Raw genomic sequence first — 20,900 nt, forward strand, 5'->3', positions numbered from 1 at the left:
GTAGATATCCGGGTTAGTTAAAGTAGTTTAAAGAATTTAGAAATTCAGAGATGCCCACATTTCAGTTATGAGTTAGAACCTTTAGAGTTAAACATGTTAACTTGAAGAAGAGATGTAAAGTTAAACTTATAGGTTCTGCTATACCTTTGTTGTAATTAATTTTTTTTACTTATCACAAAATAGCTCATAATAGAACTTGGTCTCCTGGAACTTGGAATGTTGTTTTTACTATTTAATAATAACAAGAAGGTTCTTCCTCACGTTCCCTGCAAAAATATTGTTCAAGCATAATATTGCAGCTAATTCGCTGTTTTCTCTTGTTATGATAAGTTGCAAAGAAATTTGCAAACAGAGAAACTAACAGACTAATAAATAATGATATTATTAAAATAGATAAGAGTGTCAGCTTATGGAGGCTGCGATAAATTTAATTTCTTTTATCAATGAATTCAAGCGGTTAACACCCATAGTCTGCAAATCTATCGCAGTTGTCATTGAAATGTTTATTTGTAAGAAGTTTCTGACTCATTAGGTCTTGTCGAAAAACTCACTAAGAAATGGTTAAAACCCCAATATAATTTTGTTAAAGAACAGGATTATTTTCTTAATTTGCCATCAATATTTTATTTTTATTTTTAAGAGTTTATATGTACGATCATAGACTATGATCAGCATGTTTCGTGGAATAAATGGGAGCAAACAACATTAAAGTGCTTTTAGCATTATTTTATTGATCTTGTTGTATAAGAGTTAGATCTTTGTGTGAACAGCTCCATGGGGTGCGATCTTCTGCAATACAGCTGGTGTTCATTGGTGATGAGACTCTAGTGGTACTGTCTGCCCAGAGCGGACACGACCACGCTCAGGAACTTCTGCCAAGCCTCCTGGACGTCAGCATTGAAACCAGAGGGGCCGAACTTCATGGCAGCGCACACGGTGATACAATCAGCGAGAAGCTGCAGAGCAAGAGATCTATTAAGTGGCTGCTTTTTTTCGGTCATGAATAGGCCTATTCAACATAATATGAGCACAACAGTTTTGTAAATGTCGTGGGCAAACCTACCTTGAAGTTGTCTGGATCCACATGCAGTTTCTCAGAGTGCATCACACTGAGCGCGGCATAGGTGGCCTTGATGTTGTCCATGTTCTTGATGGCTCTCTCCAAACCTCCCATCACAGTCCTCCCGTGAGCTGCCACCTTGGCGTTACCCATGATTGCAGCGGGGCTTGACAGGTTGCCAAAGGTCGAGAAATATCTCTGAGTCCAGGGATACACGATCAGACACCTTAAAAGAACAGAAGCATTTATCAAACTGCGTAGCTGAGATCATCTAACAGAGGGAGTCCTGATAGAATGCGTCTATTAAGAATCTGGTGCAGTTATTTTACCTGGACAAGGCCTGAGGTCCGATTTCATCGATATTGAGTTTTCCCCACAGGCCAAGGATGGCAGTTCGCTCGGCGTCTGTCCACTCAACCATGTTTACGCTTTAGGATGTCCTTAGGTGCTTGTTTAAGTCCAATAGGAATCACTAGTAGAAATTCAGAAACCGAAGTACAATTTATTGATGTCTGATGTCTCCGCCCATTAAAATATGCAAAGTCTTATTGGATAATTTCTCTTAGCAGGTGACGCATATGTGTCTGGACCTTACTGATCGGACCCCGTCCAAAAAGTTAAACATGAACAAGCTTTTTTTTTTTTTTTTCATCAAATATTTGCATACGAATTTTGGTTGTGCCCACAATGATCATGCCATTACTTTCCCCAAATATGCCCCACTGTTATAGGGTTAAAAATAAATAGTTTATGTTTTACAAACAAACAAACAAACAAACAAACAAACAAACAAACAAACAAACAAACGTTCATACATTTCAATAAAACGTAGTTGTTTTCGGTGAAATACCTACACTCAAATTTTTTTTTTTTTTTTTTGCATTTTTAAGATTTACGAATTTCAAATGTATAGTAAAATTTCATCAAATCGAATAATACTTACATATTCACATTATGGATTAAGAATTTTAAATGAGTAAAAACCGAGCTTAATAAAACCTTTGTAATGGAACAAGGGAATGGACCAGTGTATGCTATGTGATTCGTAAATTCATAAAACAAATTTTCATTTTTTTTTAAATGAATACGAATCACATAAACTAAATCCATTCCCTTGCTCCATTTAGATTTATACAAAAGGTTTTTATTAAGCTCTATCTCTAGTTTTCTCATTTACAATTCTCAATCCATAATATGAATAATATGTGAGCATTATTCAATTAAATTAGATGGAATTTTACTATATAATTAAAATTCGTAAATCTTAAAAAAATGGTTATTTATTTTATTTTTTATTTTTTTATTTTTTTGAGTGTAGGAAACAGCACCTTTCCAAATTGGTATTTTGATTACAATGTATAAAAAGATTAATGTAGCTATTTTGCAAGCATATTTAGTTGATAATGATTTTGAAATTAACTTTATGATTTAGAATTAATTTTATTACAAATGCAACCATTTCTCAACGTTATTAAAAAAATGAAATTTTGGGTTCAGTTAATTTAAACGTGTTAATTATGATTCATAAGTTTAAACATGAAAATAAATATTTATTTATGATCAACTGAAAAAAATTATGAAAAAATAATTTCATATTTGTCATTGAATTGTCATTTAATTTACACACATCTTTGTAAAAATGCGTATAGAATACGTAGAAAGAAAATCGTTATCTTCATTAAACAAGAAGCACAAAATTGGCACGTTTTTGATTGGACACCACAGGTTAGAGATCAGCAGAAAAGCGTTGAAGAGGTGTGGTTTGGATCGATTGCATGGGTGTGCCCGTCTTTAGTTTTATATAAAAAGTGGAACAAAATCCCGTTTTCGCCAGCACCGTTTTTTCTGAAGACGATCTAACTTGAGAAAAAAAGATGAGTCTCTCTGATAAGGACAAGGCTACGGTGAAGGCCATCTGGGGTAAGATCAGCCCTAAGGCCGATGAGATTGGCGCTGAAGCCCTCGGCAGGTAATACTGACCTATTGTCTTTCTATTTAAGTTAAGATAAACGGAGTTTTATAGAAACTTGTTAAATAACTTTGCTAAACAACATGAAAAGTTAATGTTTTTTATCTCTTCTACATAGCCTAAAGTTTAGATTACCCAAATGATTATTGTTATTATTTTCTTCTTCAGAATGCTGACCGTCTACCCTCAGACCAAAACCTACTTCTCTCACTGGGCTGACCTGAGCCCCGGCTCTGCTCCAGTGAGGAAGCACGGCAAGGTTATCATGGGTGCAGTCGGCGATGCCGTTTCAAAAATAGACGACCTTGTGGGAGGTCTGGCCGCCCTGAGCGAACTTCATGCTTTCAAGCTGCGTATCGACCCGGCCAACTTCAAGGTACACCAAAACAGTAGCACTACAAGTCTACTCAACACTGACATGTAGTAATAGTCTACTCATGGTAATGTGTTTCTCTTTATTACTTTTCTAGATCCTCGCACACAACATCATAGTGGTCATCGCCATGCTCTTCCCTGGAGACTTCAGCCCAGAAGTTCACGTGTCAGTTGACAAGTTTTTTCAGAACTTGGCCCTGGCTCTTGCTGAGAAGTACCGCTAAACTTCCAGTGGGCATCCGGGCAAGACTGTGCGGCATCCCTAACCAACTCATGCATGATGTCTGAATAACATTTCTCAATAAAAGGCACAGAACTGAATGAGTTGAGTCTTGTTTTTATCCATTAACCTGTATTTTATCATGTCGATCGTGTGTTCCCAGGGTAAACGCTACACGATATAGGCCTACTCAATATGACATCAATCAATCAATCAATCAATCAATCAATCAATCAATCAATCAATCAATCAATCAATCAATCAATCAATGATGAAATGTTATTTTTTTTTATATTCAAAATGACCCAAATCTATGGAGTAAAGAAGGGTTAACTTACCTTTATCAGTTACAAAAATGCGGCCGGGAAAAGTTCATTCAACTCAGAGATAATGTTGGTTGACATTCTCACCTGAGCGAGCTAGAATCCAGAATACTAGGAGGTTAAAATTACAGAGATATTCTAATAAAGATGAACAACATATGCGAATCACAATAGTACTATTATATATATATATATATATATATATATATATATTAAGAGTTCAGATGCAAAAGCCTCTATTACTATTATTTAATTGTAGCCTATTTTAATTACAAGGGAAAAATACTTTTTACTCAAAAATACATAGTATAGGCTACACACACACACACACACACACACACACACACACACACACACACACACACCATGTGCCATCTGAAATTTTCTTCAAGAATGATAATTTTTTATCAAGCTCGTATATTTAAGTTCAATAATTTCACTTAAATGGCAATGAAAATGACCTATTAATTGTCATTTAAGTGAAATTACTTAACTTACATATACAAGCTTTATAAAAATGATCATTCTAGAAGAAAATTTCAGATGGCACTTAGAGGCTTTTGCATCTGAACTCTTCATATATATATATATAATTTCATCATGACACTTTTCCTCAGTGATTAATTTTTTTTATTTTTATTTATAATGTGACTAACAAAAAAATATGCAACTTTATTTTTATTTAAACAGCATGAAATGTATTTTAGTGTAAGGCAGCTTTTACAGTATTTTACGAATAGTTTATCAAAACATTAATATGTAATTCTAAACCTGCACGACTTTTTACTTCAGTGCATAACAAAAGATGTTCAGGGCTACGTTTCCCGTTTCACCTGCGTATACCATTGCTAGGCGTGTTCCTCAAATCATATGAAGCTGGTTAAGATTTACCTTCTTACGTGCGACGTTACCAGGTGCTGTCCGTGGCGATGGTGCTGAAATGGTTGATATCTATGGCTCGAGTCTCGAGAATAAATTATTCACTCATGCAGGGGCTGTTTCACTGCATTATGTGAGAAAGCGGTGTTCTTTATAAAAGAAGCACTTTAAAAATAGTTGAAATTGCATTTTGACTCAAGGGATATTATAAAAAAGAATCCAAACTATAAAGGTGATGATACACGGGGCAACTTTTTGAGCAATGTTGCTGGGCAATGTTGCCGTCAACGGGCAACCAGATGAGACACAGGGCCCACGACCGATCTAAATGATCCAGATATAAATTTATTGCCCATTTTCAATGGGAAAGTGCCCAAGCAACAATCGCTCGGCAAGATTGCCCAGCAACATTGCTCAAAAAGTTGCCCTGTGTATCATTGTATCATCACCTTTGGCCTAGCCTACATATTTTAAAATTGTATCATATATTGCTGCTAAGCTAACCATTTAGGCCTACAATTTTTACGTGCTTTCTTCTCTTTCCCATTTTTGTTCGCTGAGGTGGAGCTGCGATGAAATATTGTTTTTGTAAATACTTTCCAGCATTTCAGTAATAAAAGTGTACATACGTACGGTGCTCGGCGGTGATCAAAAAGGATTTAAACATTGGATTTTGAATCTCTTCTTGTAAACTCAAGAAGTCAAAAAAACAACAACAGGTACTAATTTGGTCAGGGATTTTTACGCGGGTTGGGTTAGTTAGGTTATGGATTCGGACGGCACTAAAATGTATCCTGCAGAGAAAATACGTATCAAACTGCTTATTGTTACTTTAAAGTACATCTGATTGATGTTTCTGCATGGTTCATGTGATTTCACAAGAAAGACGTTTTTAAATATTTGGTCCGCACTATTTTCATTATTAGGCTATTGAATATTTGTGACGGTGGAAGAAAAAATAAGATAGCCTACTCAGTAAAGGAACAAAATAATTTATTCGTTTATTGTAAAAAAAAAAAAAAAGAAATATTAAATGTCGAAAAGTATTTGCTAAACTTTTGTGATTTCATTTGTTATTAATTAACTAAATTCTGTTGCAGAACACGGGGAAGGTAGCCAATAGTTTTAAGGGTCTACCCAGCAAACACTTTTAGGTGGTGGCAACGTCTGTGACACGTTGCATTTCTACTAGGGGAAATTAGTACTAAGTTTTTTTTTGTTGTTGTTGTTTTTGTACGAGATTTTTACAGTGTGGAACCTGCACCTTCACCACACAACGTACATTGTTAACCCTTGCTGTAAAAAAAGGCCAAATTCTGACCATAGGCTTGTTTGAGATGAGCAAAATCTGCGCAGAATCGATCACCGGTGATCAGCGCGAGATGCATGCCGGTTAGAAATGTGTCCGAGTGCGGTCCGCCTTGCTCTGATGTCATGCTGACGTATGTCAAAAATCTCTCGCGAGCGCAAGGCGCACCTGTCGGATTCTGCAGTCGCGCGCAGTTGCTCTCCACCGACTGCGCTGATCAAAAGCATGATGGGAAACGACTTGCTGACGACACAGCTTAATGCTCATTGGTTTAAACAACCGTGATGTATTTGTTCTCTTTTAAAATGTTTGATTTTAAAACTCTGATATCATGTTTTATGTGTATAAATTATGTGTGAATATTCCCAAACTAACTAACAGTGCGATCTCTATGGGTTATGCAATGTATTTTTTATTTTAAAAAAAAAACAAGTCTGTATTAAAGAAAAAAAGACTGATAAACATGTATTTGGAATGGAATTAAATAAGTAGGCTACTTTGGGTGTCTTGTTCATTCTATTTATTTTCATAAAAGCAACAGAACTTAAATTCTATCCAGTTTATTAGCAACACTGTGCACAAGCGTGAATCCGGTGAATCCCGCGATATCCATCTTTGATCTCACAGGTGTCAGATCCACTGCGAGAAGAGAGAACTGTCCGTCTTGCCTGCGCTTTTTTCACTCCTCCTCTCACTGCAGCCGCCTACTCTCGGCTACATTGCAGGCGAGGCAAGGCGCATCTCAAACAAGCCTAATATCATATCATTTTCCTAGCCTGGCTAACGTCAGACCTCGTCTCATTGAGACATTAGGCTTGTTCGACTTCATGCAGCTCTGCGCAGACCGATCGGCGGCTGACTTGAAGCAGTGCATGCCGGTTAGAAATTTTGTCCGACTTGATGCAGCGCCGACGCCACGTGACTGTGACGTGTGCCATCAAAGTACCGCGAGAGCGATTCGAGAGTAGCCGGAGAACTCAGCCAGCACATCTTCTCAAGAGCAGCTGCACGAGGGCTGATGACGACACAGCTGTTCCACGATTGGCCGGATTCACTGCATGAAAACGATCACGTGTGTTTCGTGTTTATTCGAACACCTTTAGTTCCTCTAAAGCTCACAAATCAGTTTTTTATAACAGTAAACACTCTTTTCATGTAGTTGCGATGTTTTATTGTGTCATGTTTATCAAATTAAAACTGATTAAAAAACGTAGACTCCACTTCATTGATAGTAGCTTATGTTGAACTTTAATTTGTTCAAACAGATGCTGTATGAAGCAGTACATAAAGTATTGAATGAAAATGTCTCTGAAACATCTGTGCATTATTAGGCAAATATTGCATTTATTTCACTTCAGCTGTGGTAAAGTAGGCTATGCAAACACCACATGAGCGGTCACTACGGGAACTAGAAAGTGTCCGACTTCACATCTCCGTTTGCAGCTCCTCCCCGCCTCCCCTACTCTCACCGATCGGTTACATCCAGTCGCAGCCGATGTCGAACACACCTATGGTCTGGGAACCATGTTCATTTTCTCGTATTTGAGGCGTGGTTTACGAATGCCCAGAGCCGCTTATTGGGCGCTACGAATGTCTATCAAATGCGCCTGTACGTAGCTCATAGCCAATCGTTTCAATTGTACCAGATGACGTATGTAGCGACAGAAATTTGACAACGAAGAAGACGATGGGTCAGAGATTTATGTGTACACGATGGCGTTCAGCGACTATTGCCGTTTGTGCTGCATCGAAAGGTAATAGCATCATTCCTGTAATAAATAGCATCCTATAAGGAGCAATTATATCGATAGTGTTCCACACAGCCAGGGCGAAAAACTCGGCCTGGTCTGATGAATATTATGGGTCTTACACACTGCCCATAGTGTTGCATGATCGATCAGCGAGCGTCGCTCAAGCAGTTTCAGTATTCTGGACCGAAAGCATCGGGGCAGACAATACTGATCTATTAGACCGAAAGCAGCTTAGCCTGCAAGGCGGGAACCTCTAGGTTATAAAACCTTATAAATGTAGATGGGGAGGCCCAGCCTGCCGCCATACAGATATCTTGCAAGGCAATCCCACTAGACCAAGCCCACGACGAGGCCATGCCTCTTGTGGAGTGCGCTCTGACACCTAACGGGCACTGCAGGCCCTTAGAAGCATAAGCCAGCACTATAGCATCAACTATCCATCTGGATAGGCTCTGTTTCGACACGACTAGTCCCTTAGAACGTCCGTTGAACAAGACAAAGAGCTGCTCTGTCTGTCTGAAGACATTCGAGCGAGACACATAAGCCCTTAATGCCCTGACCGGGCAAAGGAAGCTCGCGTCCTTCTCCTCATTAGAGACCGGCAGGGCCGACAGGGAAATCACATGAGCCCTAAACGGTGTGTTGAGGGATTTAGGAACATACCCGTGCCTCGGTTTGAGTATGACTTTCGAGTCATTTGGCCCAAACTCCATACATGTCGCGCTCACTGAGAGCGCTTGTAAGTCCCCTATACGCTTTACTGAAGCGAGAGCCAGAAGAAACACTGTCTTGAAAGACAAGTGTTTGATATCTATTGATTGGATTGGCTCGAATGGGGCACCTTTCATGGCTTCCAAGACCGTAGAAAGGTCCCACATGGGAACTGAGGGAGGTCTGGGAGGATTTAACCTCTTAGCTCCTCTAAGGAAGCGAATGACCAGATCGTTCCTTCCAAGTGACTGGTCAAGCGTCGGTTTAGTAAACGCTGTTATGGCCGCCACGTAAACCTTGAGCGTGGATGGGGTTCTGCCCTTATCCAGTAGCTCTTGCAGGAAGGAGAGAACCTCCGTCACCCCACAATTTGGGGGTGATATTCCACGGGCTGTGCACCAGCTAGAGAACACAGACCATGAGGAATAGAGCCGTCTCGTAGAGGGGGCCCTAGCCTGCATGATCGTGTTTAACACTCCCACCGGGAGGTTAGAGGGTACACGTTGATGGCCCACGCATGTAGGGACCAAAGCTCCGGGTGAGGATGCCAGATCGAGCCCTTGGCCTGAGAGAGGAAGTCCCTCCTCAATGGTATCGGCCATGGGGCAGTGCTTGTCAGCTGCATCAGAACCGGGAACCAAGCCTGGTTCTTCCAGAACAGAGCCACTAGTAGCACTGAGCATCCGTTTTCCATGATCCGCTCTAATACCTGAGGTAGGAGAGTGACGGGGGGAAAAGCATAGAGCGGGCAGCAGGGCCAGACATGGGCCAGCGCATCCCTGCTCTTGGAGAAAAACTCCGGACAGTGAGCGTTTTCCTGAGACGCAAACAGGTCTACTTTCGCTCTGCCAAATGTCTCCCACAGCAGCTGGACTGTCTGCGGGTGTAGAGACCATTCTCCTGCTGGAACATTGTTCCTGGACAGTCTGTCTGGTCCCACATTCAGGTGGCCAGGCACGTGCGCTGCTCTCAGTGAGCGCAGATTGTGCTGAGCCCAGACCAAGAGGCGCTCCATCAGCCTGTAAAGGTTTCGGGACCTGATACCTCCTTGGCGATTTATATAGGCCACCACTGACACATTGACCAAGACGTGGTGTCCTTTTATCTGGGGACAAAAGCGCCTCAGCGCGTTGTCGACTGCCATCATTTCCAAGCAGTTTATGTGTAGAAGCTTTTCCCGTTCTGACCACTGGCCGAAGAACGGTCTGCCCTCGAGCAGCGCTCCCCATCCCGAGGTGGAGGCGTCCATAGACACCACCTTCACACTCGAGGAAGTCCCCAGGCTTACACCTGACTGGTACCAGTCGATCACTCTTCAAGGTTTCAGAGCTGAGACACATTTCTGATCGACCTTGAGGCAAGAAAGACCGGAGGTCCACGCTCGGCACGGTACTCGTGCTTTTAGCCAGAACTGCAGTGGGCGCATGCGAAGCAGACCCAACTGGAGTACTGATGATGCTGAGGCCATGAGACCCAGCATCCTTTGAAACTTTCTGAGTAGGACTATAGTGCCGGACTAAGGTTTCCGTCATGCGCTGAATATCCACTCTGCGCTGCGGTGATAGCTGTGCTGTCATAGACAGCGAGTCCAGTTCTGTGCCCAGAAAAGATATTCTCTGAGTGGGAGACAGTGAACTTTTCGTCCAATTGACTTTGAGACCCAGATTCTCGAGATGTTCGAGTAATATGGTCCTGTTTTCTATGAGCTCTGAGTGTGACTGAGCTAGAACCAGCCAATTGTCCAAGTAGTTCAAAACTCGCATTCCCCGAAGTTTCAGGGGTGCGAGTGCCGCATCCATGCACATCGTGAATGTACGGGGTGCTAGGGACAGGCCAAACGGTAGGACTGCGTATTGATATGCCTGGCCCTCGAAGGCGAATCTCAAAAATCGCCCAAAAATCGCCAGTCCCCTTGACGAATTTGCGCGAGGATTTTCCTGGTTGTGAGCATTCTGAACCGGCGTTTCGAAAACGCTTTGTTCAGCTGTCTTAGATCTAGAATGGGTCTGAGACCCCCGTCTTTTTTCGGTACCAGAAAATATCTGCTGTACAGACCCCCTTCGCTCTGAGCTTGAGATAAAGGCTCTATGGCCCCTTTGCTCAACAGTTTCGCAATTTCGGTTCGAAGTAGATGTGCTACTTCCTTTTCTACCGTAGTTTCGATTCGCGCCGCGCAACGGCGGGGGTGTCGAGCGAACTGTAGTGAATAGCCTCTTTTTATAATGTTCAGCACCCATTCTGATACCCCGGGAAGCTTTGCCCACGCATTTGCATGAATAGCTAGGGGTTGAATGAGATCTGGACTCTGGCCGTGACATAGTGGCAGCCGGAGAGCTTCGGTATGCTGTAACATAGACGTCGTGCTTGCAGCGTTCGAGGCTTGCGGCTTATAAGCACTCTCATATGGCGGCTTGCTGAGAGAGAGCGAGCGGGGGGAACCCCGTGGGGCTTGTCATGTCTGTGAGTGAATGTGGGCGCGGGACAGCGGGCACATTTACTACACTGAAAACACCGTCGGCTTGAGCTGACTGTATGTGTGTTGGTTTCGCTTTTACAGAAACCGTGAGACATGCAGTGTGTAGTGTTTGTGGGCACTGGGTCATGGGCACATTCACTACATTTAATGCACAATCGACATGAGTCGATTTTATGTGTGTGAGCCCTGTGGGGTGGGCTGTGCTTGTGTGTAGGAATGAGCACTGGGCAGTGAGCATTTTTACTACACTCATAACACCATCGGCCATGGCCGGAATACCAGGAAATACACTCTTTGAGAGATTCATCTGGGTCGCCGTAAAACTGGCGTTTGTGTGCAGGCAAGCGGGCCGTGGTACCGGCTTGTTTTCCGCAGAATACACTGGAACAGTCCCATTTTCTGGAACTGAACGAGCGAGAAGTTTTGGTGAAAGTCTGGCTGCAGCAGGACTTGAACACCGTCATTTTCCTAGGCGGGCTAGGAAGACTTTGAGGCCTCGGGCTTTATCTCAATCTTCGGCCGGGGCCCACGCGGAGGGCGGTGGCCGGCAGAGCGAGAGCGCGGTCTCGGGTCTCGGGCCTGTCGACGCTGTGAGGCAGCGGCGGGCGGAGGCTGTGAGCTTCGAAAAGACGGCTGTTTAGAGCGGCCTGTTGCGGAGCTGGAGCGCTTCGGCAAAAAATGTTTCATGGCCTGTGACGTTTTCTGCACCTCAGCGAATCTGTCCGCGAAATCTTTGACGGACGATCCAAAGAGGTCGGAAGAAGAAGAGATGGGGGCGTCGAGGAACGCGGCGCGCTCCGAGTCCGGCATCTCAGAGAGCGTCAACCATAAATGTCTCTCAGCAATGGTGAGAGAGGCCATGTTCCGCCCTATGGCCTGTGCAGCGGACTTAGTGGCGCGGAGTGCAAGATCCGTGGCACTCCTTAAATCTGGCAAGCTGATAGCTTCCGGTCCTTCCTCATCCAGTTTGCGGAGAAGGTCGGCCTGGAAGATCTGCAGGGTGGCCATTGTGTGCAACGCCGATGCAGCCTGTCCAGCGGCGGTGTAAGCGCGACTGTGCATGGCTGAAGTCGTGCGGCAAGCTTTGGATGGTAGCGCCGTCTTAGCGCGCCGTCCAGCAGAGGAGAATGCTTCCGAGGCAGAGGTATGCATCCTGGCTGAGAAGGGGGCGTTCCAAGACTTTGCGAGTTCTTCATGAAGCTCAGGAAGAAACGGAGCGGGTCTTGAAGGCGGCGAAACGTGGTCCCCTTGCAGGAAAACACAGACAATCCAGCCGGTTGTGCGCAGGCTCCGCGGGCGCCGACCACTCGAGGCCGAGGCTCTCCACGGCCTGCGTGAGCAGACGCGTCAGCTCTGCTTCGATGCTATCCCTTTTCCCAGAAGGCTCGCGAGCAGAGGGGGCGAGATCCACAGAGCTCGACCAATCCTCACTGTCCGACGCCAGGATAGAGCAGCTGTCCTCCTCTACAGATGCCGCTTCTTCGTCGTCATCCATGACGGAAGCGGCGGCAGACTGCGGCCGCTGTCCGGGAGTGAGAGACTCAGGTGAAGCAGGCAGCGAAGCTGGCGGTGAAGCTGTACTCAGCTGAGCACAGCGCTTTTTACGGCGCGGCACCGCAGCGGGTGGAGGTGCAGTCTCGGTGAAGGATGCCAGGCGAGTCCTCAGAGCCACCATGGGCAATAGCTCGCAGTGAGGGCATCCGCCGTCAGTGAGCACGAGAGCTGCATGATCCTCACCCAGGCAGGAAACGCAGATGACATGGCGGTCCCCGTCGCTGAGTGGGTGAAACTGCACTAGCAGTGAAAAGGATATAATGTGCCGGATAGCGCAGCAGGAACGGCGACTGAAGGCGGCGTGGCCAGCGGCTTCAGATGCAAGGCTCGTCCCGCTGAAAGGCTTTCTCTGACGGCGCGGCTTCTTTCTCTCAGGATCCAGCGATGCGTGAGCTCCGCTGAAGAGATGAAAAATCAGATTACCAGCCTGTCGAGCTATGTTTATAGGCCCAGGCCACGCCCTTTTCGGCAGGACGTGACGCAGTGGTGGGGCCTCACGATGGGGCCTCTCGGTAGGCTGCTGCAGTTGCCGCAGGGCAGCCAATAGGCGCGCGCGCCGTCTTGCCTATGTCTGCATGCTGCCGCAACGCGTTTTGCATTATTCCAAAATTAAGGATAATTTTTGGCTTCAGTATCTCGCGGAAAAGAGATTTCCCCATAGCGTAAGATATATCACGCAGTACGAGAGAACCTCTCGTAAGAGAACAAAAATAGCATACAGGAATATAGCCTACTGTAAATTAACAGTGCTCAAAATCGACACTCAGAGGCTGTTTTCCCAAACACACCCTATACCCTAATTCGCTATTCCCTACATTAGTTCACTAATGTAAATATATATATATATATATATATATATATATATATATATATATATATATATATATATATATATATATATATATATATAGTCGCCTTGACAGAGTGAATGAAAAGAAGTGAGTGAATTGAAACTGATGAACACCTGATAAGCAGAATCACTGAAGGACAGAGAAACAAGAACAGAAAAAAGAGAAACACAAGAACTACAACTGACTTCCAGTCACCGAGTTTGAAACCAGTTTACAAACCAGTTTACGATTATTTCTTTCATACATGTACAAAAGTTCTTGTTAAGAATTAACATATATTTAGTTGTTAATATTTTATTGAAAATAATAAAGTTTGTTGTCACCATGATGGAGATCAGTATTTGTTTTAGTTGGTCTCTTGACCCTTGACTTTATAACATTAGTTTATCTCTGGCTGCTTTAACTGTGTGTTTCTAAAACATTAGTTATGGCAAGAAAAAGCCAAGAGGAAGATGATCAGGTGTTTTAGGCTGTTGAGATGATGCCATAATCATCCTGAACATGTCTGATTCTCTGATCACATCCAGTATATAAGCTTTGGAATTTGTATCATACATCTGTTAATCTACAACATGAAATACAGCAGTATATCTGTAACTAGTTATTCTGAAGGATATTGAAATCATATAGTGCATTAAAACAATTTGAACTCCTGCTTAACTCAGACACACACAGACATCAACAATCAGCACATTCTCAACAATGGTGACAATCAAAAGTATCATGTCACAATGCATGCTGGGTTCCAGGATAGTATAAAACTCCCAGCATGCACTGCTGCATGAATAAAAAAAATAAAAAAAATATATATATTTTTATTTTTTGTTTGTTTGTTTGTTTTGTTTGTTTGTTTGTTTGTTTGTTTGTTTGTTTGTTTGTTTGTTTGTTTGTTTGTTTTTTGCCACCATTGTTGAGATTCATGTGCTAATTTTTGATATCTCTGTGTTTCTACAATACAGTGTAGCTCTGTTGCTTTGGTTGTGCATGATGTGTTAAAATAAATCATAATTGTAACTCTTTGCTGTAGTTTCACAGTGGTAGTAATGTAACACTTTTGATACAGGATTAAACTCTGAATGTATATGCTATATGATGATTTTGGCATCATAATCAATATAAATGCAATCATTCACTAACTATGTGTGTATGCACAAGTGTGACCTGCAAAAACAGTTCAAGCAGCAAGAAAGAAACTAATGTTAAAAAGAGTCCCAACTAAAAGCAAACACTCTATAATGGTAACTTCAAACCAAACATTTTCAATTAAACATCTCAATAACAACTTCTGTAGATGTATGCCAGAAATAAAGTCATAGGCTACTGGTTAATAATAAGTGTAATAGTGTGTAGTGGCTGGAAGGCAGTTGCATTTCTTGTGTTTCTCTATTTTCTGTTCATGTGTTCCTTTTTCCTTCAGTGAATCTGCTTGTTAACAGCAGGTGTTCATCACTAATGCTCAACAATCACTTACATATTCCCTTAATTATCTCACTGCAACACTGCGTCAATGATACTTGTACTCTTTGTAGTGTGGATTTTCCTGTGGGGTTGAAAGGGTTAATAGTGTAAGATAAAAAGACACCCCCCACAAAATGTATTTTAACAATAATAAACTGTAAGTTATAAAAGAGGTATATACTGGCAACACTGTTGCCAATAGTTTACTGTAAAATTTAGTTTTTTGGGTCACCATTGTGCTGAAGAGTAGAGCCTGTGCTTCAGTCCAGGAGAAGATGTACAAACATTGATGATATGCTGCATGTTGCTTTATTTAACAGGCGTTGCCTGTGTAGTTGCTGGTCCAGTGGAAATCTTTTATGTACAATAGTTTTTTAGTGGCCTCAAATGAAATAAGTTCACAGTAATACTTTGCTCACATTATTAATGCATTATACATTTTAGTTACAATACATTTAAATGACAGTTGGTCAATGTAAGGCAGTCGGTTTCTGCAAGTGAAATTAGTTAACTCACTTTTTAATTTAGTGCATTTTTACAGTAACATACTGTAGATTACAGTAAAGAACTGTACAATTAACAGTAAATCTGTTGCCAGTATTTTACTGTAAAAAAAAAAACCTGGTAAGGTCTAACAGTGTAGTTATATAGCAACCTTTTGGCCATGTTGTTAAAACGTTTTTAGAAGGGTACATTGTGCTGACGTTCTGTGTTTGCTGGGTATATACAGACCCTTTCCAAAAAATTAGAATATCATGGAAAAGTTTATTTATTTCCATAATTCCATTCAAAACGTTAAAATTCCATAGATTATAGATTCAGGGCCCACAACTTAAACGATTTCAAGTATTTAGTTGTTTATTTGTACATAATTTGGGCTTCCAGCTTACATGAAATCACACAGTAATTACACAGGGATACCATGGTCATGGTCTTTTTTTGGAAAGGGTCTATAGATAAGAGTAAACCAACCAAAAGTTAGCTATTTAAACAGTCAGCAGCCTAAATATCTACAATATAATGTTCCAACTCTTTGTTTCCTGTTATCACAATTTATCACGGACTTCTAAATCTTAAAATGTCAAGTGACCTTTATTTACCTCTATAGCCTATAGCTTGTTACAAAATTCAAAGCAGCTTTAACAGGAAAATTATTCAAAAAAGTTCAGCTGAACAATTACACTATTTTCTTTTAGAGGCTGATATACTGTCGAAATAATGCAAACTGTAATCATGGACAGTTTGCATCATTTCGGCTGTATAGCAGCCTCTTAAAGAAAATAGTGTAATTGTTCAGCTGAACTCATACGTATATATGAAGGGTAATTGAAATGTAATTGATTCCATATTTCTAATAACTGACATAGGCTATTGCCAATAACTTTCCTTCCAAGAACTACACCAATTAGATATAATAATTACAAACTTTATTAGAAAAAGTTAATCGTTATTGCACAACGCTTTTATCTTGGCTGGTCCAATGCTGGTCAAGTTTTCGCCTCTCTATTATATGCGCTCTCTAAAATACTAGACATTTTCCATTATAGGCCTAGCTTGAACGGTCCTCAGCAATGATGGCAATGATTGCTATGAAATCCCCTTGTCTCTGCAATATGCGGATTAACAGATTTCCTGGAGCCTTCCGTGGTGCGATGGCTTTAACGTATTTCTTCTTTGTGCATGATAACATTCAGATCATATCGTTCTTCGCTCACATATGGCAAGCCATTTTTGCTTAAAATGTTCCCAGCGTTACTTTTTACAAAGCGGTGTATAGCCTACTGATGTATTTCCTCGGTTGAAACCACATTTCTTCTGATGTTGTTAGAAGGTTGGGTATTTTGTGCCAATGTTTTGTGTTTGCTGGGATTGAATTGTAGACCAGTCTGCATGGACTCACTAACTTTAATTGTAACTTAACAAGAGTATGACAACCATACAAATTTATGTTTTCGTCTTCATTGGGATTGGGGGTGATCCTTAGAGAGCCAAACAAGACAGACATTTTGCTCTGTCTTGTTTGGGTTTAGGAAATGCCCACTGCCATTGGCTCATCTACGTTCGAGGGGAGGGGCTTACCGATTGGTCAATTGTAATTGTTACTATATTGTTATTACTCTCAAACTGAGGTCTTACTAGTAAAAAAAAATGCAATTACGAGTATCGCTGGAACATTTTAAGCTAAACAGCTTGCCATACTCACAAACATTCTGGAATTGTCTAAAAAGCGCCATACTAATAGGCCTATAACTGTCCGCACGTCCACTGTCTCGATGTAAGCGGAGCTGCGAGTGTCTCCAAATTATTGTAGGATTTACCAACCCTTTCTGGCCAGTTCAGTGCTTAAATCACATTGTTATACACTATATTGACAAAAGTATTGGGACACCCCTCAGAATCATTGAATTCAGGTTTTCCAATCACTTCCATGGCCACAGTTGTATACAATCAAGCACCTTCAAACATTTGTGAAAGAATGGGTCACTCTCAGGAGCTCAGTGAATTCAAGCGTGGTACCTTGATAGGTTGCCATCTGTGCAATGAGTCCATTCGTAAAATCTTTCGTTAAGTCCATTATAACAAAGTGGAAGCAATTGGGCAACTCAGCGAGAAGTGGTAGGCCATGTAAAATCACAGAGTGAGGTCAGCGGATGCTGATGCAGGAGTCGGGGTTTGGCGGTTGCCAGGAAATGGTGCTTGCCTGACTTCATTGTGCCAAGTGTAAAGTTTGGTGGAGGGTGGATTGTGGTGTGGCGTTGTTTTTCAGGGATTGGGCTTGGCCCCCAGTGAAACGAATTCTTTATGCTTCAGCATACCTAGACATTTTGGACAATTACATGCTCCCAACTTTGTTGGAACAGTTTGGGGATGGCCCCTTCCTGTTCCAACATGACTGCGCACCAGTGCACAAAGCAAGGTCCATAAAGACATGAATGAGCGAGTTTGGTGTGGAGGAACTTGACTGGTCAGCACAGAGTCCTGACCTCAACTCGATAGAACACCTTTGGGATGAATTAGAGTGGAGACTGCAAGACAGGCCTTCTCGTCCAACATCAGTGCCTGACCTTCACAAATGCGCTTCTAGAAGAATGGTCAAAACCTTGTGGAAAGCCTTCCCAGAAGAGCTGAAGCTGTTATAGCTGCAAAGGGTGGGCCAACTCCATATTAAACCCTACGGATTAAGAATGGGATGTCATTAAAGTTTATGTGCTTGTAAAGGCAGGCATCCCCCAAAAAAATTCTTTGTCAATATATTGTACATGTGAACAAATAAGTAATTAGGCCTATTAATTTGAGACCACATGTAAAGCCTTTGGGCATTAGGCAATAATGTTCTCGAAAGGAATCAGTGGATGTACTGCCCATAGTGGACTTAATAGCAAATGTTTAAAATATGATGATATTATCATGTAGCAAATGATGATATTAACATTATGAATATATAATACAAATTATGGGGTATTTTGGAAAAAATGGAATTGTGTGTGTGTGTGTGTGTGAGAGAGAGAGAGAGAGAGAGAGAGAGAGAGAGAGAGAGAGAGAGAGAGAGAGAGAGAGAGAGAGAGAGAGAGAGAGAGAGAGAGAGAGAGAGAGAGAGAGAGAGAGAGAGAGAGAGAGAGAGAGAGAGAGAGAGAGAGAGAGAGAGAGAGATATTGGCGTCTCCTGCTGGCGAAAGTGGTGAACTAATTCTGTTTAATTTACATTTATTATATTAGCAAACTTAATAGACGTGAACAGCAGAGGTCGCTAAAAGACTGTGATGCAAGGCATTTCTATTGTAGGCTTGGACAATATAAAGTTACTGCGAGCCTGTGCGAGGTTATGGGAATATGATATAGCAAAAGTTGCCTATGTTCAGATTTAATATGGCCTAGCATACTGAAGAACTTGTGTAAATTAAGGAGACAGTCGCTTTTAATTTCATTATTTTATTATAATAATTATAATTTTTTTTGATAAACAGTTATTCAAATTACATTTGTATTTAGGAACCTGTATTGTCAAATACATACGTCTCTATATGCTATTCGATTTCGTAATTATTCTGTAGTTTGCAACTCTCATGGGAGATCAGTTATTTGTCCAAGTGGTGGAGATATGAGAGAACATCACCTCTTCTCAGATACTAAATTCTGTTCAGAATTGTCCAATGTACAAAAATATTAATTCATATGCATGTATTATTTATTTCCATCATATACAATCTATGGCATCCGATAACAATAATCGTTCTGTAAAAAACGTTGACATATTCAATATGGTAGGCTTTAAACATGATGCAGTAGTCTCAAACGGCCTATTGTTGTTTCTATTTTTTTTTTTTCAGCAAAATATTGTTTAGTCTTTGTAGATATTAGAAAAGTAAGTAGTCTATGATATGAATCTCTTGGATGGACGTGGTTGAAACAACCCACAAACTTATCACCCAATAGCCTGCTAAGGGGTGTGGTGACGAACCGCATTTAAAAGAACATCTCTGAAACTCTCTCTTCACAGGATTCTTCAGCTTCTGTTAAAGTCGTTTAGTCTGAACATCTAAAGTTGGAAACATGGTTGAGTGGACAGAATTTGAGAGGGCCACCATCCAGGACGTCTTCTCCAAGATTAACTACGACGTCGTTGGTCCCCAAGCCCTGGCAAGGTATTGAGTCTTAGCAATACTTTAACTTTAAGGCAGGCAACTAGTTTCGAAACTGCTCTGATAAAATGATTTCTTCTCATTGTGTTTCGTAGATGTCTTATCGTGTACCCCTGGACCCAGCGGTACTTCGGCAATTTTGGAAACCTCTACAACGCCGCTGCCATCATGGGAAACCCCATGGTTGCTGCTCACGGTAAAACTGTGCTCGGTGGCCTGGACAGGGCTGTGAAGAACATGGACAACATTAAAGCCACCTATGCTGAACTAAGTGTGCTGCACTCCGAGAAGCTCCACGTAGATCCTGATAACTTCAGGGTAAGTTTGACGCTCAAGTAACGTTCATTAATAGGCTATATGGTCTTGTTCTGGCTTCATTGTTCACGTATCTCGTCTGTGTATATATCACTGCTCTCTGTCCTCCCACAGCTTTTGGCTGACTGCTTAACCATCGTTGTTGCTGCACAAATGGGTGCTGGATTCACACCTGCAGTCCAGGCCGCTTTTCAGAAATTCATCGCCGTCGTGGTCTCCGCCCTTGGAAGACAGTATCACTAGATACTAAACCTGCTTGTGCACAGAGGATCATCTGATGTTTAGAATATGATTTCTGAGTTTAAGCAAATAAATATTTAAATATTCAATATTCAGTGCATTATGTGTTCTTTCATATTCGCATGAATTCACTCTTTGTGTCTTTGGGATTGCTTCTGCTGCAGACAACCTTTAATTTGAAAATAAAACAAACCTTGATAAAAACTGTCTCTAACAGATCAGACTTATTATATTAAAATAGGCAGCAAGTTCGTGCATAACCTAATACGAAGACCTCTCATAATAATATTGGTGAAATAACCGGTAACACTTTATTTTGATAGTCCACTTTGCAACTACATATCAACTAACTATTATTACATTATTAGTAGATTGTCTGCCTAATATCTGCTAACACTTTATTTTGATGCTCCACCAACATATATTCTACAGACTAGTAACTTGGCAACTACAATTCAACTTATTCTACTAACCCGAACCCTAACACCTAACCATAACCTAACAGTCTACTGACAGTCTACTAATACTCTAATGAGAGTTATAGTTGACATGTTGTTGCAAAGTTACTAATAGTTCGTAGAATGTCTAAAGTTGACTATCGAAATGAAGTGGAACCAAATAGCTTAATACATGCAGATTAGTCCTATTTCAAGTTCTAATTAAACAAACACACAAAAGAAAATGAACCACTTTATGTAGGCCCTACAGGATATAATATACAGGGTGTTGAAATATATTTTCAGAGAGGTAATAGAGTTTGAGAGTTTCAC

General features: G+C 41.5%; 3 protein-coding genes across 3 annotated transcripts; 2 read left to right on the forward strand and 1 right to left on the reverse strand.

Moving 5' to 3' along the window:
• Positions 1 to 711: 711 nt before the first annotated feature.
• Positions 712 to 1,781, reverse strand: LOC308694390 (hemoglobin subunit beta-2). The gene is made up of 3 exons (XM_081371894.1): positions 1,390 to 1,781; positions 1,064 to 1,286; positions 712 to 956 (listed from the first exon to the last, which is right to left on the reverse strand). The coding sequence occupies exons 1-3, from the start codon at positions 1,479 to 1,481 to the stop codon at positions 825 to 827; spliced, it is 447 nt and encodes a 148-aa protein (XP_081228020.1). The 5' UTR covers positions 1,482 to 1,781; the 3' UTR covers positions 712 to 824.
• A 912-nt stretch (positions 1,782 to 2,693) lies between these two features.
• LOC308699805 (hemoglobin subunit alpha) lies at positions 2,694 to 3,725 on the forward strand. The gene is made up of 3 exons (XM_081380853.1): positions 2,694 to 3,029; positions 3,198 to 3,405; positions 3,500 to 3,725. Exons 1-3 carry the CDS (start codon positions 2,935 to 2,937, stop codon positions 3,626 to 3,628), a joined length of 432 nt encoding a protein of 143 aa, XP_081236979.1. The 5' UTR covers positions 2,694 to 2,934; the 3' UTR covers positions 3,629 to 3,725.
• Positions 3,726 to 19,429: 15,704 nt separating this feature from the next.
• Positions 19,430 to 20,328, forward strand: hbbe1.1 (hemoglobin beta embryonic-1.1). The gene is made up of 3 exons (XM_081368191.1): positions 19,430 to 19,578; positions 19,671 to 19,893; positions 20,005 to 20,328. Exons 1-3 carry the CDS (start codon positions 19,487 to 19,489, stop codon positions 20,131 to 20,133), a joined length of 444 nt encoding a protein of 147 aa, XP_081224317.1. The 5' UTR covers positions 19,430 to 19,486; the 3' UTR covers positions 20,134 to 20,328.
• Positions 20,329 to 20,900: the final 572 nt, after the last annotated feature.

Source organism: Scardinius erythrophthalmus, assembly GCF_964197995.2.
Source record: "Scardinius erythrophthalmus genome assembly, chromosome: 1".
Taxonomy (NCBI): Eukaryota; Metazoa; Chordata; class Actinopteri; order Cypriniformes; family Leuciscidae; genus Scardinius; species Scardinius erythrophthalmus.

Bases quoted from the DNA above. Each gene is read 5' to 3' on its own strand.
- LOC308694390 (XM_081371894.1), bottom strand. From the start codon at position 1,481: ATGGTTGAGTGGACAGACGCCGAGCGAACTGCCATCCTTGGCCTGTGG. The intron at 1,287-1,389 runs GTAAAATAACTG...TGTTCTTTTAAG, and splicing joins GGACCTCAGGCCTTGTCCAG to GTGTCTGATCGTGTATCCCT. The intron at 957-1,063 runs GTAGGTTTGCCC...CTTGCTCTGCAG, and splicing joins TGGATCCAGACAACTTCAAG to CTTCTCGCTGATTGTATCAC.
- LOC308699805 (XM_081380853.1), top strand. From the start codon at position 2,935: ATGAGTCTCTCTGATAAGGACAAGGCTACGGTGAAGGCCATCTGGGGT. The intron at 3,030-3,197 runs GTAATACTGACC...TTTCTTCTTCAG, and splicing joins GGCGCTGAAGCCCTCGGCAG to AATGCTGACCGTCTACCCTC. The intron at 3,406-3,499 runs GTACACCAAAAC...TTACTTTTCTAG, and splicing joins TCGACCCGGCCAACTTCAAG to ATCCTCGCACACAACATCAT.
- hbbe1.1 (XM_081368191.1), top strand. From the start codon at position 19,487: ATGGTTGAGTGGACAGAATTTGAGAGGGCCACCATCCAGGACGTCTTC. The intron at 19,579-19,670 runs GTATTGAGTCTT...TGTGTTTCGTAG, and splicing joins GGTCCCCAAGCCCTGGCAAG to ATGTCTTATCGTGTACCCCT. The intron at 19,894-20,004 runs GTAAGTTTGACG...GTCCTCCCACAG, and splicing joins TAGATCCTGATAACTTCAGG to CTTTTGGCTGACTGCTTAAC.